Source organism: Rhamphochromis longiceps, linkage group LG3, assembly GCF_057381845.1.
Source record: "Rhamphochromis longiceps isolate RC_006_pf linkage group LG3, R_longiceps_female_GT1.1, whole genome shotgun sequence".
In the NCBI taxonomy this organism is placed as follows: Eukaryota; Metazoa; Chordata; class Actinopteri; order Cichliformes; family Cichlidae; genus Rhamphochromis; species Rhamphochromis longiceps.
The window spans coordinates 57,227,140-57,244,517 of record NC_140559.1 but is presented as its reverse complement, the minus strand read 5'-3'; the positions used below and the strand labels follow the sequence as shown (position 1 = coordinate 57,244,517).

General features: G+C 38.5%; 1 protein-coding gene across 1 annotated transcript in view; it reads right to left on the bottom strand.

The window, feature by feature from the left end:
- nrxn2b (neurexin 2b) overlaps positions 1-17,164 on the bottom strand; it is a 655,677-nt gene extending 638,513 nt beyond the window's left edge. Inside the window, exon 1 of the mRNA XM_085400466.1 lies at positions 16,322-17,164. Within this exon, the coding sequence (XP_085256592.1) occupies positions 16,322-17,033 (712 nt within the window). The 5' untranslated portion in view covers positions 17,034-17,164. The remainder of the gene's footprint in view (positions 1-16,321) is intronic.
- Between the last annotated feature and the right edge of the window lie 214 nt (positions 17,165-17,378).

Here is a 17,378-nt window from a genome sequence, read left to right as displayed (position 1 = left end):
ACAAACAAGATGTCCAGGACAGAGCCACAGGGGGTCATCTGATACATGTAGTTGAAAGGATTTCTTATCAGCGACAACACAGTGCAAAATTATTTTCACCAGCAGCCTAAGATTACAAAACAAAGGCGGCTGACTGAGACTATGAGTATTCAGCTTTATCAGTATTTTTTTTAGTCTCTCTCTTGATCGTTCAACACATGAGTACAATAAATCAAGCTTGTGTTTGGTTTCTTAAGTTTTTAGTGCGGTGGACCCCAAGAAAGCACAACCTGACAATACATCAAGCTGCTGTGCCACAATAACAAGAACGATGAACACAACAAAGTCCTTTCAGAAAGGACCAGAAATGAATGTTGATAAATGATTTAATGAAACATTAATGGAAAATATATGATGATTATGTGTAGGTAAGTGTGACAGGTAAGTGTGTACTTCTCTTGGTGGGGAATTTGATGGGGGGAAAAACATGAATCTTCTTCTTCCAGTGTAAAAACTGGAAGAAGTAAAATGCATAGAGAGTGGAATCAGCAACTGTATTAGAATACAAGATAGTGCTGAAGTGGTTCTGGACAGTAATAAATATTGAAAGGACAAACTATAACTCATATGAACATCAAGTTAATGATATAAAGTCAAAATTATCAACAGTAGAAGTGGATATGAGACAGAAATTATTCACTATCAATGGCCTATGGCGTTCTTTGATTCCATGACCAAAATCTATCAAATAAAGTTGTAATAAACAATATTACTCGAGTTTAACTCAATACTAAATATGACCTGAAATTAAAAGGAATCAATTATTGCAAATGTAAATTTTTCATGTAAATGACCCTGTCTTCCAAATTATTAAATACGTGGTTTTGAATCCTTGTTCCATTTTCAGATCAAAATTATATGAAGAGAGCTTTAAATTGATAATTACTTTGTTGTATTGCACTCCTGTTATTGCTGAGTGTGAAGTCAACAGCAGCAAATAATCACAGTGGCATATTAAGATATATAGCTTATATTTTAGAAAAAACTATTTGAAGTCTTAAATTACTGTAATACTTGTAAAACTAGTACCACAACGCAACTAATACATGCATTCATTCCTACTGCTATAAAAAAGAGAAAGGAAAGAAAAAATGTATTTTAAGTTGGCAAACAGTATCTTTCAGATTACATAGGGCTGGGCGATAGGGCCTAAAATTCATATCGGGATATAATTTGAAGCCGTTAAAAACGGTCTAAATTCTTTCATCTTTAATTAAATCATCAGCGTTGCTGCTTTATCGGGTGTAACAATTAAGTTTTACATCCATGCATCCATGAAAACAGAATTTATTAAATTTAACGGAGTTAGAAGTTAACAGGAAGTTAGCTCGCTAGTTTCCACCTAAACATTTCATACCATGTTCTGACTGAGAGATTTTTGAAACTAATTAAAACGCACAGCTCTGGTACCACTTCGAACATAAATGAAGACAGAAAACTAAACAGCAGTGGCATTTGCAGGGTTACTGAAGATGGACTGCCTGGTATATAATGTTGTGCTACGTGATTGCTAGCGACACAGCTATGTTAGCATAACATTAGCACAGTGAAGCTGGAGGATGAACGGATGAGCCAACATTTTTTCCACTCGATAAAAGTTAACGTGAGGGATTCTGGTGGTTAGAGACAAATGCAATCGCATAGCAGGATGCTATAAACAGGCCAAACTTCAGTCAGGAGAACAACTGAGATCATTCATCCACAATACGAGGTTAGTTATTAATATACTGCAACAACAAGGGAACAGAACAGCTGCGAGAGAATTCAACATTAATGAATCAATGTTACGTTAAGTGGAGGAAGCGCAGTTTTTGGCTTTCCCCATATTTCAAAAGTGCTTCATCTCTTTGCTATGACTGTAGCCCGCCATAATTGGCAGATGATAATGGTTTTAGCCGCTGCGATGCTTTCGACCAAAACAGGCGCAGCTTGATGACATCATCAACATGCGCTATCGCGATAGAGCGATATAGTCAAAATCTCTATCGTTGGCCAAATTTATATCGTTTCTATCGTATATCGTTTATATCGCCCATCCCTAAGTTTACAAATGACAAATTGCAGAGACACAACATATCTGACTGAGTGGATGCAGGTACTTCTTTTCTAGATTCTTCAGCCTCTGGGAAGCTGTTAATTAACAGTTTACACAAAGACAGGAGACCTTAAAGCTGGAAAAAAAGAAAGAAAATCAAGCCTAATTGCATAAAGCTTTGCCCCAAGTACTCAAAAATCTATGCTTATGAAATTTAAAGCAATTGATATGAGTACATTAGGATAACAATACTGGATAATCAACACAGTAAAACAAGTTATTGATTTGCTTTGTTGTTGTGTTAGAGAAGCAGCCTGAATGTACTGCACAGTGAATAATGCTCAATTTGACCCGATATAAACACAATTTAAAATCAAATAAAGTTTTGCATATTATGGCTGTTTTATTTCTAAATGATGTACATCATGTTTGTATATCACATGTGGAAACTCAGTGCACTAAACAATTGTTTATTGCAGTAAGCCAAAAGCAAAGGTTACCTTCACAGAGACATTTTTTTTGTTTTGTTTTGTTTGGGTTCTACAGTTCTGTGATAATGGGGATGGATAGCAAGTGACAGGTGACAAGGGTGTGTGAGCCCGACTTCCCACTCAATTTTGTACTCGCACAGTGACAGCTGGGGTAGAGAGCAAGCTTTAATTGCATGTGATGGACAATCATACTGGCAGGGACCTTCAAACCAGTAGAGGATCACTGGGAAAAGGGCAAAGAAAAAAGTGGGCTGGAAACATCAGAGTGGCATCCTCCCTGAAAACCATTCGCCTGATTGCACCCACCCCATATACATCTACCACCCCACTGCATCATACAAGTCAAAACAAACATGAGCTGCGTGTGCACAACACTCACTGACTCCTTTGAGTCAGGCAACCTAACCTCACACTTTAATCCAGCTTGCTTGCTTAATGCTTGCTTTTTTGCTTCTGCAAGCAGAGGCAATCTGCATAAGGGAATTCATACGGTGCGCAAAATGGAAGGAATTAGGGGATTAGGGATTTAAGGAAATCTCTCATCTGGAGCAATTGTTACTACATTTTCCTTTTTTTCTCATTTTTAATCACCAAAGACAAATTAAACACTGGATCAGAATCAGTTATTGGACTGCAGACTGATATATGATGGTCCTTTGCTCAAAAAGGAAAAATAAAACATGAAAGCAAAATGTAAGAAGAGACCGTGGCAAGAGAGACTGAGATAAGCAACATCCTTCAAAGTAAAAGGAAGTGAGCTATATTAGGACCTTATGCCTAAATAGGGAAATTTTGCTTTGCTGTCCATTCAAGGAAGCTGGGAATCTATCAACCAAAGAATACAGGCCCAGGAGCATGTATCCTTTGAACTTGGGATTGCTCAACCAGGAAAATGGTTTTACACAGTTGAGTGTTGAAAAAAAACATGTGGATGAGTAGCAGAGACCGAAAAAAAGCACGGTTACACGGGTGGATGTGGCAGTAAAGAAAGCAAGATGGCAAGATTTCTGTTCATATAGCAATTATTAGGCATGGGGGAGAAATAAAGACAAAATAATAGTTTTCTTGTATTTTTCTACACAGTGACTGAAATTGTTCAACTGGAATACTTCATTTTATTAGCATCATCATGGCTTTACTCAAAATGTGACATGTGATTTCACATATACCTGCAGTCAAAGGTTGCATAATCAGGTTGTAGGTCTGTTTGGAACATCCAGTATGTACTACATCTTATTGTTTTTTGGGTTTTTTTTGCCATTTTGTAGTCCGCTTTCAATTATCAAATGTAGATGGAATTACTGTGCACTAAAAACACACCGAAGTGCAGCATATACAGAAGCTGTACTCGATCATCTTCTGTCTATCTTCTGGAAGATGATGAGGTGCACCAAACTGCAAATGCAATTTCCTTAGCACATGAAGCATCCAGTGAACTATACTCTCTATCTGCACACAACCCATGATAATTGAGCGACAGCTTCTTTAGAATTAGTTGAATGCTTAATTAGTATGTATTACTACATGGTAAAAACTGTATTTATTATCTTTTGCCATGTTTTTCTAGTTGGATGCAACAAATTTTAGTTTGTTTTAGATTTGCATTCACTACAAAGACCATGCACCATGGTGGATCAGCAATTAGTAGTAGCCCATACAGCTTCAGCATTCTAAAATATAAAAAGCATACAGTACTGTACTTGTTTGAGACATAACATTTTAACAACACAAGTATAGATAACCCCCCCTCCCAAAATGGTTTGTTCCAGCTTGGCTCTCCCCTACTCTGGCTCTTGCTGCGTTGCTGCCAGAGCGATGGTGGCTGAGACACAGCGGAGCAGAGGTGGAAGTGCCTGGCTTAAAACAGGACATATTAGCTGCATTTAACCTTCAGTTACCCTTTATATAGTTAGGTAGCAGTCAGACCATGTTTCTTTTTAGCTGAAAAACATTACATCCAGGTAACCTGCCGGGTTGAAAACGTGTTTCCCGACGATGTTTGCTACCCTACAATCTGTCCTGCTCTGTAGTAAAATCAGTGATATTTGACCGTCCTGTTGCTCCCATTGAAATGTATACAGCCTATTTAAAATCTAAAACTTAACATTGTCCGTAGCCTACTGTTGTTACCACTGTCCTGTTTGAAATGTAATGAGAGAAACTGGTTATTTTGTCATATGTGCCGATATTGAACCTGAGGTACCAACTAGCTAACTGACTGGATGCCCGTTAACCTTATAACTCCTGGTGTGTGTGTGTGTGTGTGTGTGTGTGTGTGTGTGTGTGTGTGTGTGTGTGTGTGTGTGCAGAGAGACAGCCAGGTTCATAATGGATATGAGGAAGTTTTTTTCAAAAAAAGGAGCCACATTCACGTAAAAGTGTAAGAACAAATGATCCATCAATAAAGGATAATGTTGGATCAGTGCTTCAATATTTATATCTTTTATTAGATGTACATGTCGTTTGGTTATTTGCCTTTTGGTTGAAAGTACAATGAGAGACGACTTTTATTAGTGCTCTTAATAGTGTGTTTTTTAATCTAATTGAATACAATCTATTTGTGTATGATTGTCAGTCCAAAGAGGGAGAGAGGAAAGAGGGGAACATGAGGACAAAGTACAAGATCAGGAAGAACCAGGTAAGAAAACAGACAGGAAATAGTTAAAGCTGTTTGGTCAAAGCTGCTATACAGCATCTGCAAAACAAACTGGGTTGTCAGCCCTGGCACTGCATTACCATATTGAACTTCAGTCAGAGGAAGTCACGGTTGCCAAAAACTTTTTGAAGCTCAAGAGAGAGGCTGGTGCCATCCCAGATATGTTAACATTGTACAATCTTCTGGATAATCAGATCTTCCCCACACTGAAAACTATTATTCAGGTTGCCCTAACAAACCCAGTTAGCAGCTGTAGCTGTGAAAGGTCTTTTAGTGTTTTGAGTCAGCTCCATACCTGGCTGAGAAGGACCATGGGTCAAAGCAGACTCCAGCACCTGGCTGTGATGTCAGAAAGAGATGCTTGAGAGACTTGACCACCAAAATGTGATAGATTTACCAACCTCAAGGTGAGGCGACATAGGTTAAAAGAAAAGGAAAAATCTGCAGAGCCATAGTAGTATCGGCAGTAAAGATCTTTTCATACATTGTATACATTGTACCAAAGGCCAAGGTGTCTCCATTTTTCAATTTTTTAATAATATTTTGTACATTTCAAGGACTCTTCTATTGTTGGAGTGTATTTTTATGTGTCTGTATTGTATTATACATACACTTTAAAAGTGAATCTCTGTCCAAAAAATGCACTCAGTTTACTTTTTACTCACTATGAGCATCATTCATTATTCTCCTGCAGTAATTAAGGTTAGGATATGTATTTTTTTTTTTCAAATTCCAATCCATTCTTCTTTGGCAGCATTTAAATAACCGTTATCAGATTTGATGTTTTTGTTACAGACTTTTCAAAAAAGTGTTTTGCTTTTCTTTCACAAATGTGGAGATTAAATTGTGTTACAATGTCCAAAACAGTGATATCATGTTTTGTGACGAGGACCCAGGCACCGAGAGACTTTATGAATTTAAGAATCTTATGATTTAATAAAGAAATTTGCAGACTTGCACAGAGAGGGTAAAATTATGATGACTGATAATGGAAATGAAGACAACAGACGATGAGGACAGGGAGGAACAGGGGTTTAAATGCACCAAGGAGACAGTCAGAGGGAACTTGGGACAACTGGAGACATTTAAGGATGCAGGGACTGACAGACGGGGAAGAAGTCTCATGGTGATGAGTAAAGTTTACCTTGCCTGGATGGGCAGCTCTCTGGGTGCTCAGCACCCCCAAAGCTCTGATCCTAGAATCCCCCCTGAGCCCACACCTGTCCCACATCGTGTTTCATGTTTCAATAGTTTTAGTAACCAATCAGAAAACAGCTCATAAATTCTTTCCACCACAGAAGTCTACACAATGTGTTTGTGGTCTGCTTTTGTGCAGAAAAAAGGCACAAGTATGTAGACTCTACAAGCTTGCAAGGGAAAAAAAACCCTAAAATGTCTCAAGACATTCTTGAGTCCTTTGCATGTTTTTCCCATCCGGTTAGTAGAGCCATTATTTTTTAGGAATTTGTAATGGTAGATTACCATTTGATTTACCTTCCTTTCTCCTTTTCATGAAGGTAAGGTTTTATAATTTGATTCGTTAATTGTAATTTGGTCATCTTTATTATATTTCCCAGATAAATTTGTTTGCTTGTTATTTTGGCCTCCGCATGGCCAAAAGATTCACCATAGCTCTATCAATTTGAAAATAAGTCTTGGGACCCTGGAATGACAGGTCAATTTATCAGATATTTTTAAATAAGTCCACATTAACAATCTTCTTCTGAAATTGCAGCCATTTTGGAAAATTGACACTGTAATTAGGAAACTTTGTTTTACTAAATCTAAAAGCAATACAACTCAATATAAAATACATGAAAGTATTTCTAGAATCTAACCTGTCCATATCGCAATAACAAGACAAAGTAAAATTACAAAGTGGAGGGGAGGAAGTCAGATACAATCATAGCGACTGCTGCTCTGCAAAGACCTTGTCCCGACAGTGCACAGCAGCAGCAGAAACAGCAGAGAGGCAACAGAGCAGCTTTGATAAACACCAACAAAATCTCAGCAATCAAATCCAGTGGAGACTTGAAGCATGTATTGCTTCATTTCACCTTATCAGTCTTGTTGGTTTGGTGTAGGCCTAAGTTTAGTCAGCCTCTGTTGTTACAGCTAGACATGTACCTGATAAGGTTATCTATGGAACCTCTTCAAGCGACCTTACAGGGTACAGCCCTCTCATTAGCACTATACTTATTTATGTATACAGGACAAGATAATTGGGATATCAATTATCAGTCAGTGAGCCCCCACCATCCCAACCACACTCACTCCCCCTCATCCCTCTGTGTGTGCCAGTGGGAGGCACAATTATCACCATGATGTATGACTCTCTTTCATGTCCTCTGCTCTTTGCTCCAGGCTCATTGTGTCACCATCCAAACACAACTTTTACCTTAGAATTCAAGGTCTAAACATGCTCAGCTCTTAACTGTGATTTTTTTAATTAATCCTTCCTGTATTGTATACAGCATATAGAATGGTGTGAGATCTGAATGCAGTACAATATAATATGTAATACAACTGGAATATAGAATTATTGATCAAACACACCAATATATATATATATCCTATGTACCTTAAATGTCGATCCTAAACGACAAAAATTACAGGTTAGATGTGTATTTTTTGGTCATTATCACTACCGACATTGATTGGGCTTAATATTGTTACAGTGGTACAGAAAAGATATTCAGAATAACATTAACCATACATGTCTGTGTCATATATGAGCAAAGTGAAAAGGCTTTGTTGTTTCACTTCACAATATTCACATATTTAGTTTTTACGTTAGGTTACACCAAATAATTGTCCGAAAAAGTATAGAAGTAGGGGAAAACCTTTAAATAATGGCATTGTGCATATACTATTCTGAGTAGTGCTCCTCCAAATTGACTGTTAGTAAATCTTGAGTGGATGGTACATGTTTTAATTGGTCTTATTCACACTAGTTGTATGGATACACACTCACTTTATGTATGTACGGATACACTCTGTTTTGCCTTTGAAGTAACATCACTGACCGTTTTCACCCAATCACTGAAAATATACTTGAATGACCAAACACAGGTTAATAGGTATAGGTAACAATATCGCGATTGTTGAGTTTTTCTTGATAGCTTAAAATTTCTTTAGGGGGAAGAAAATGTATGTTCTGCCTTTTATAACTTAAACTGAATATTACGGTTGTAAACTGCCCTAGTGGTTGCTTTGTAATATGGGTTTGACTACTTTGGGAAAGAAAAAATGAAAACGTGAAAAAATCAAAGATGGCGGAAAGTGATACCGTAATGTTATCGTTCTAAGCTGATACGGACCTTAAAATGTTGTTGCCTTGGACAAGATATGTCTGTAAGTCTGAGTGACAGTAAAATAATTATCATCTTTTGTTTTGTGTAAAAATGGTACGATAATTTGTACATTGAAAGTTTTATCTTGTTAGCTTGCAGTAAGAGTGTAACAAGCTAGTTTACAATGTTAGTTAGCTAATACAGTATCTTGTACTTTCAGATTTACGATGGTCAAAGAGAAGGCAATGGTCAGAGGCCATTCTTCAATAAATCAGCGCAAAAAGGAAAATAAGTCTGGTTATTGAAGCATGTTATCTCGCTGTCTAGCTGGTGAAACTAAGAAACTCAGGGGAAGGACAGCACAATGTACAAAAAATAAAGAAATGAATAAATGGAGAGATATCTTTTCACCACAGTAGGGCTGGGCCATATTATACCGTTCACGGTAATACCGGTATAATGTTAGGCTACGATAGGAAAATGAAATATCGCGATAGAATGTGAGTAAAACGCGCATGCGCAGTGCCTTTGTTTTCATACGCACATGGCCGATTGTTGAGTGAAACAGATGAACCAGAATTGGTTTGTAAAAATGGTGCAACTTCAGTGATGTGGAACTGGTTTGGTGTTTGTCCGTCAGATACACGACAAAGCACATTTTTTTGCAGAACATGCAAGCGGCCATCGTTATTGTCCTATTTGTCGGACTAAGATGCCCTTAAATCTGGGAGTAATCTGGGTCCTAAACTCCGTATACTTCAGGTCAAACGAACACTGCAGCATCACTAAGAGTTAAAAACTGTCTAAATTCTTTCATCTTTAATAAAACGATCAGCATTGCTGCTTTACCAGGTGTAACTATGAAGTTTAACTTCCAGGCATCCATGAAAACAAAATGTATTACATTTAACGGAGTTAGAAGCTAGCAGGAAGCTAGCGGAAGTTAGCTCGCTAGTTTCGCTAGTTACCTAAGCATGATATTGCATGTTCTGACTGAGAGATTTCTGAAAAAAATCAAACGTACAGCTCTGCTATCACTTCCAACATAAATGAAGTTAGAAAACTAAACAGCAGTGATGTTTGTAAAGTTACTGAAGTTGGGCTAGCTGGTATATAATTATGTGCTACGTGATCGCTAGCGACACAGCTATGTTAGCATAACATAAACAGTGAAGCTGGAGGACAAACACTAACACTTTTCCACTTATAAAAGTTAACGTTAAGGTTCCTCATGGTTAGAGACAAATGCAATCGCATGGCAGGATGCTGTAAAAGGACCAATCTTCAGTCAGGAGAACAACTGAGATAATCCGTCCACAATACGAGGTTAGTCATTAGTATACTGCAACAACATGGGAATAGAGCTGCTGCCAGAGAATTCAACATTAATGAATCAATGATACAGAAGTGGAGGAAGCAAGAAGAATGAGTTTAATAAAGTTTGATTTATCTGACTGCTTTGTTTCGCTTAATGTTCCTTATAATCCCATGCACCTTATGGTCCGAAAAATACGTACTGCACACTGCAGTTTAATGTTGCAAAGCACCTCTTTTTAACTTCAGTGGATATTATACATGGTTATGCTCAGGATATGTCAGCCCATTTCTACTGGAAATGCCTTTTGGTTAAACTTTCAGCAAGGAATTTGCATTTGCACTGTTACATTTTTATAAAGCTTTAATGTACATAAAACCAGCTTCTTGTTTAAGTGAAAATAAATGATAGGTTGTCTTTTTGCGCTAGTAATGTTGTGGAGTTGTATTTTGTCTCGCATCAATTATATCGTCAGTTATATCGTTATCGCAAATTTTCAAATATATATCGTGATAAATATTTTTGGCCATATCGCCCTGCTCTACACCACAGGTCTGATGACTTTATCACAAACAATGTTTTCTTAGTAAAGTCAAAAGTTTAGAGAAACTCATAAATGTTTTGAGTCAAACTATTTTGACTTTTCAGGCCGCTTTCCCTTTCTTTCAGTGTACAAGACTTTCACCTTTTTCTCAGAATGCAATTTAAGACAAAAAACAACATGTTTACGTGGTAGATAAATTAAAATGTCAAGTTCATGGGTGTTGCAGCGTTGAGATGTTGACTCCTTATCTTTCATTGCAACAGCTGATAAAGCAGATTATTCTGGCTTGTTGGGGAAAACCACATCTGATGGTACAGTGTTAAAACATCTCCTCGGGCTATAAAAAGGACAGCGTGTGTTTCAAGCTTACTCTTTGACTTCCTAACCACAGCTCTCTCTCTCTCTCTCTCTCTCTCTTCCTCACCCTGCAGCTAGAGGCTCTCCTGAGGTCACAGCTTGCGTTAAGATGGGGGTATGCAGGGTCCAGGCACGTTAACTGTGGTGCTTCTCAGAGACTCAGGTTTCTGCTTTAATCCAACATGTATAATAAAAAGTGATGATGGAGGTAAATTAGAGTCCAGAGAGCAGTAATAATCTAAGCAGCTGTTTTTCAACAATTTTCTATTTGGCACTTCCAAATAGAGACATGTGGACATAGAGTGGTATATACACATGCTGTGTATAGTTGACTACCAAAAACGGCTAACATCCGATTTTGCGTGATGTTAAATATCATTTCTTGTCAGAGGCTAATAAAACAACAACATATGGCCGAATTTTGTAGCATTTTCACATCAAAATCTCATCCTTCTCCAGTGAAACCAACAAACTTTTGCCAACTTTTGCCTAATCTACACAATCTGACTTACAGAGGCAGCACATTAGCAGAGTTAACATAGTCCTTCTTTGGTATATTTAACTGGCATTCAAGTGCAGTACTGTAGGGAGGCCATGAACATTTGAGCTACAAGGATCCACATGAAAATTCAAAACTGCTTCAGGATGCCAGTGTAAAATTCCACGTCACATTATCTAGCCTGCTGTACATACCTGCTGTAAAAACAAGCAATGTGTTTCCATTAGTGGGACATCTGAGGAACCCCTATCTGGCACATTTGCAACAAAGATCAATAATTTCCATATTCCTGTACTATTTACAGGCTTGATCTTATTCTGAAGTCCAGTTTGTTCCAAGAAGGAAGAATCTTATGAAGAATGTATGCCATGCAGAATTCATTCCTTTTCAATGAATTCTAATGAGGGTTCTGACTATGGTCCATTTATAACAGGGGTGTCAAACTCAAATACACAGTGGGCCAAAATTCAAAACTGGAACAAAGTCGCGGGCTAACGTTAATATTTATTGAAATATATTTATTCCTCCAGATATAAGAATGAATCTTTTCTTATGGACTCAAACACATTTTGCTAAAAAACTGAATATGGAACAAGCAAAGCTTAATACTAAACAATGTATATATTAGCTGTATAATACCAGTAGGCCAGCTCTGATAGTAATTTGTTATGGCTTCGCGGGTCAAATGTAATTAGGCTGCGGGCCAAATTTGGCCCGCGGGCCAGAGTTTGACACCTATGATTTATAAGTTCTAACAGCTTAAGTCTGTCAGGTTAGCTAGCAATTTTCACTCTATGTCAAACACCTTTCAAGTTAAGAGCAAATCCAGTCTCAGGGTAACCTGAAAACTCTTCAGATTTTGCTGTGTAAATTAATGGAACAACAATCATTTTCACAAAGTAATTTAACCTCTCATTACTGTGAGCTCAGCTTTTTTGCCCTACAACGCCATTTGAAGGTCAACACACGAACAAAGCCAAGGTCAGCACAGATTCTAAAACCAGTTTAATTACAACCCCAATGGTAAATTATAAAATACAATTATAGGAAGTGCAGTATATTTCTGTCCTTTATGTACTGCGAATAAAGCACAGAAATGTTTCAGCGTGTTTGTTAGCCCAGTCCTTAGTATTTAGCATTTAGTAAGCCATTTTTGAGGCAAAATGTGAATTTTTGCTTTGACATCAAGTCAATTAAAAAAAAAAAAAAGAGGCTGTTTTTTTATGATGTCCACCTTCATCCCTCATTCTGTCTGATCAACCTTAACCTGAACAATTTTCATGCAAATGAGTGAAAATACTAAAGTGCCAGACGTAGATGAAGGCAGCTAAGAGCTGTGTTAGATCACTGGTATTCAAATCAATGCAACAGGAGATACAGACTCTACAAAGCAGAGGAATAACATAAAACATACTGTGCTTAAGGGAATTGAAATGGCACAACCTTTCTGGATTACAAAACCTCAGCTGTCACATCTCATTTTCAGATTTTACAGATTGAACTTTAAACCAACATTCATCAAAGGATTCAAAAGTCTGGGCACGAATATTTTCGCAGTGAATTAGACCTGGATAATAAATGTTTTCACTTATTTGTTCACACTGCATTATTACAGGGTGTCAAAGTGTTAACACTGAATATTCAAATATCAATTTTTGCAAAATATTTGACAAGATATGACACTGCATATCATTGCAGTCATTGAGCTTTCTGACACTGCTCAAGAGTTCTTCTCTGTACTGGATACAATCACCAGTTGCTGGGGAAAAATCTGTATTCACCTGCTGGCTGGCAGTGGTTCTTTTTTTTTTCACTGATTTTGCCTAGCAAGAGCCTTGCTAGGCAAAATCAGTGAAAAAAAAAGTGATTACTGCAATTGTTAGCAGATTGTTATAACTAGCTTAGGTTTTTCATGTTTGCCTACAAGTACTCCCTTACTTCTAGCCAACTGGTAGTACAACTTGAAAAAGTGCAATGCAAACCACAAAAGGAAACATGGCACACTTTGCATGCACACTTTGCACTTTGAATCACCTTGTTGTTGAATTGTGCTATACAAATAAACTTGCCTTGCCTTGCCTTTTAAGTTCTACATCAGTGCTGCAGCCAACATGTTTCAAAAAGTGCAACTTTTATTTAAAGGCAGTCTCCAGTTTGAGTTGCACTTTTCAGCTTCAACACAGGTTGGAGAGTAGCTGGCTTGTGTTGACTTGTTGACTTGTCAATGGCATGGCATTACATAGCTGATAGATGAGAGATGATCTGCCCCTGGGCAATGCTGGACACATCGCAATCATCGGACGCGTTCATCTAATTTTTCTGATTGTTTTTGTCTCAGGTGAAGGAACATATTTCTTTTAGTTCAGAATTAGTTTCTATTCCTTTTACCAAATTTAGTGGTCTGTCAAATACCATACTTTGCAGAACTAAACCTGCCCAACCTTTAATACAACTATAGCGATAGAGCTGAAGCAATTCTTAGAGAAAAAGTTTAACAGTTAAGATGGTCTACAACAACACAAACAGCTTCATAATTAAAACGGTTTGCTTGTCAGATATCTATGTGACAAACAGTAACGGAAAACCTCACCCATAATGTTATCTTTGTTTTCTTTGCAGCCAATGCAAAACAGAAATGAACTAACTGTCTTAAATAATGTAGATCGCAATATTACATGTTTTAATATTGTGCAGAATCATTGCTGGCATCTTGTGCTGGTTATTTTATGTTCTGAGGATAATCAAAAAGCACATCACAGATCAACTAGACCAATAACTGCATTGCAAGTGCCATGTCTTATCATTAAAAAATTTCCCACGGATTGATACATTCATCCTCTCTAAGGAGAGCAGACAGCAGCTCCCTAAAATATCAAGAAAAAAAAGGAAAAAAATCTTTCCTTTGACACGGCCCCTTCACCACTGAGCTAACACAGTGAGACATGGATTTGTTAGTGCAGACATCTAAAAGGGCCTTAAAACTGACTGAAAGTGAGAGTGAAAGACCTTTACATTCCCACCCACGTGTTAGATGAAAGGAGTAAATACACCGCTGCACTGGCAGTCAGCCATAATGACCCAATTTACGGTCCTCAAACCAAAGAACATCTCTGGAAATAAATTAAGCCTGAGCAAATGAAAATCTTCATGTTACGCTCCTCATTCTTGCTCTCTTCTCCATTTCTCACGACTGCAATCGCTCTCTCCACAAATTCCTTGTTCTGATTCTCTCCTCCTTACCTCAATCTCTATTCTCTCCCTCTATCTTACTCTCTCCATTTCAAAAGGACAAATGCTTCCTGCAGTCACTGTAGCACTGCATTGGTATTCTGCTCTCAATTTAGCTAAGAGCAAGGCAGCAGTATCTACTTGCTGCAACCAAACAGCAATCTGACACAGGCCACAGAAACAGAAAGCGAGAAAAGTCTTGAAGAATTGAAGGAACCGTGAAATATGAGAGGGAGACTGGAAGGAAGAGACAGACCGACTTATACGGCTGTCCAGCAGTGACATCATTTGCTGTGCTATAGGGTCACTAAAGAGCAAAAGCTCATCTGCATTAATTAAAGGCTTCTGTTCGGCTTTTTGCAGAGAACAAAAGCAGCACAGTAGAGCTTTTTAAGCTATCTGAGACCGCTCCAAACTTACACTAACCCTACATCAAAATAAATCAAAAGCTTTGATCTAACATGCAAATTTTATTCTTATTACTTCAGATCTATCAAAAGCTGGACTCGAGTAAAACATTTTGTTTGGGTTGATTTCCTTTTTCAGCACCGTCAAAGCTTATCTGCGAGCACCACAAAAGTCTAAAGCATCAAACAACTGTCACATAACTTGGCAAAACAGTTATCGACCTTTTCAACATGCTGTAATTACAAGTGATTTCATCATGCAGGACCAGGTAGAAACTACTAAGTCAAATGATTATTTTAAAGGTTACAAAGCAATAATAGACCATAGTGATAACGGTAGTGAAGACCACTCATCCTGCATTACAGGTGATCAAGATACAAAATAAGTTCTGATGGCTGCATAGAGAGTGAGAGAATTCCCAAGCAAGGTGTAGAGATGCAGACAGGATGAAAGAAATAGGGCAGAGATAAGTGAAGGGGGAGGGATGTCAGGAGTAGGAAGTGCTGACAGCGGGTAAAGGTGAAAGAGAGATAAGTTGAGTAAGGGAGCAAATTCGAGAGAGACATGGAGGGGAGAGGGGTGATGAGAGGTGGAAAGTCCAGATAGACTTGAGAAGAGGTGGTAGGAGGTGAATGAAAGATATGCTACTGGATGCTGAGAAAAAGACATGGAAGAATGTGAAGGAGAAGAAAAAACATAGATATGGAAATGGGATGTGTCAGTGAAGGAGGGAGCCAGAGGTTTAAAACAGAACTGAATTTGACATGAGTTGACAGCATATGAGCATATCCCAAGAGCAAATGAAAGCAAGAGCAGCAGAGACAACAGGCTTGGAAAGAAAGAAAGAAAGAAAGAAAGAAAGAAAGAAAGAAAGAAAGAAAGAAAGAAAGAAAGAAAGAAAGAAAGAAAGAAAGAAAGAAAGAAAGAAAGAAAGAAAGAAAGAAAGAAAGAAAGAAAGAAAGAAAGAAAGAAATTCACTAAAAAACAGACGAGAAGAAAGCCAGCTGAAATAGCAGACCTTCAATGTGTGATCTTAAACGTGAAATATTCAGCAGCTTTGATGTTAAATATTGTTTCTGAATAAGTCCCTGCTGAAATCAAAGCTGCACCTGTGCCATGTCTGCAACTCTTGTATGACTCACATAATCCCTAAAAAGAGTGATCTTCTTCAGCAGTTCAATCTTTAAATGAGGTTCTTAAAATACTGAATGAGAGAACACTGAAAGATCATGCACACTTTCAGAAATCTATTCACAAAGTTCCACACCCTCCTCCTTTTGAGCCCTCACTGCATCAGCACCTCCTTCATCAAACATTGTTAGAAGAGACTTTCGACAGCCTAAACAGTGAAATGAGGTCCCAGACCTCTCTGCAAGACTCTGACTTGAACTAACCGCAGATTTTGCACTGCAATTATAAAACAAAGACAAATACAAGAGTTATGATGGTGCCTTACCTTCCTTGCAGTACTTTCCTTTGAAGCGAGTGTGGGTGCAGTCACAGTGAACTTCTCCATACTGAATAGAACAAAACCCTCCATTGAAGCATGGGTTCTGTTTGGTGCAGAGGTACTCCAGGTCGCTCTGAATACCCTGGCTATTGAGCAAAGTAGGAGGCATCTCTCCCACCTTCAGATTGGAGATCAAGCCCTGGAAGAGTGGTTCATACTTCACTGTGCTGGATGTCAGTGCAGACAGTCGCACGTCAGGTGGTATCCCACCTACAAACAGGTCACTGACCACAGCCATTTCCCTCCTCTTTGACTTGACCTCTGCCACTTTTGTTTCCCCATCTACCATTAGCATGGTCTCACGGAAGTTGCGGGTAAGCAAGACCATGTGCCAGCGGTCGTCATTCACCCGTATCTCCATGTGTACGGTGGCTGGCTCTGCACAGTGGATGGCAAAGCGCAACTGGAGGCGCCCACCAGCAATCAACAGCTCCAAGAAGTCGCAATTACCGCCATCGTCCAGGTAGAGTACCAAGGCTTTGCTGATGTTGGTCTTGAGACTGAAGCTCAGCTCACCCACTGATCCAGCTTCCCAGCGCCCATAACGTGCCCACTGGCCAGGCGCCCCACTGAATTCCAACATATTCACTGTAGTGAGCAGGCTGAAGAGGGCCAGAGGCCACACGGGCAAATACAGGATTCTTAACCCCCTTGTCATGCTCAAAGTTCTGATGTGTCCCCCTTCTTTCTTAATGCTGTAGGTCTAATGAGCAACAGCTCTCTCTTCACTGAGGAAAAAAGACTGTAATATAAACAGGAATATAAACAAGAAGTATCATATAGTACTGAATTCGGTTATAAAAGTCAATGGGTAAGCAATCCTCACAGGTGCTCTACTACAATTTGCCTGACCAATAAGCACTTTTTTCTCCTCTCTCTAGTGTTAATTCTTCTCCTTATCCTGATTCTCTCCTTCGTCTCTCCATCAGTTGGTGCCTCTGGGACTGAGGAATAGGGGGAGAATAAAAGAGGGGGAATATGATAATTTCAACACAGTTGTTTC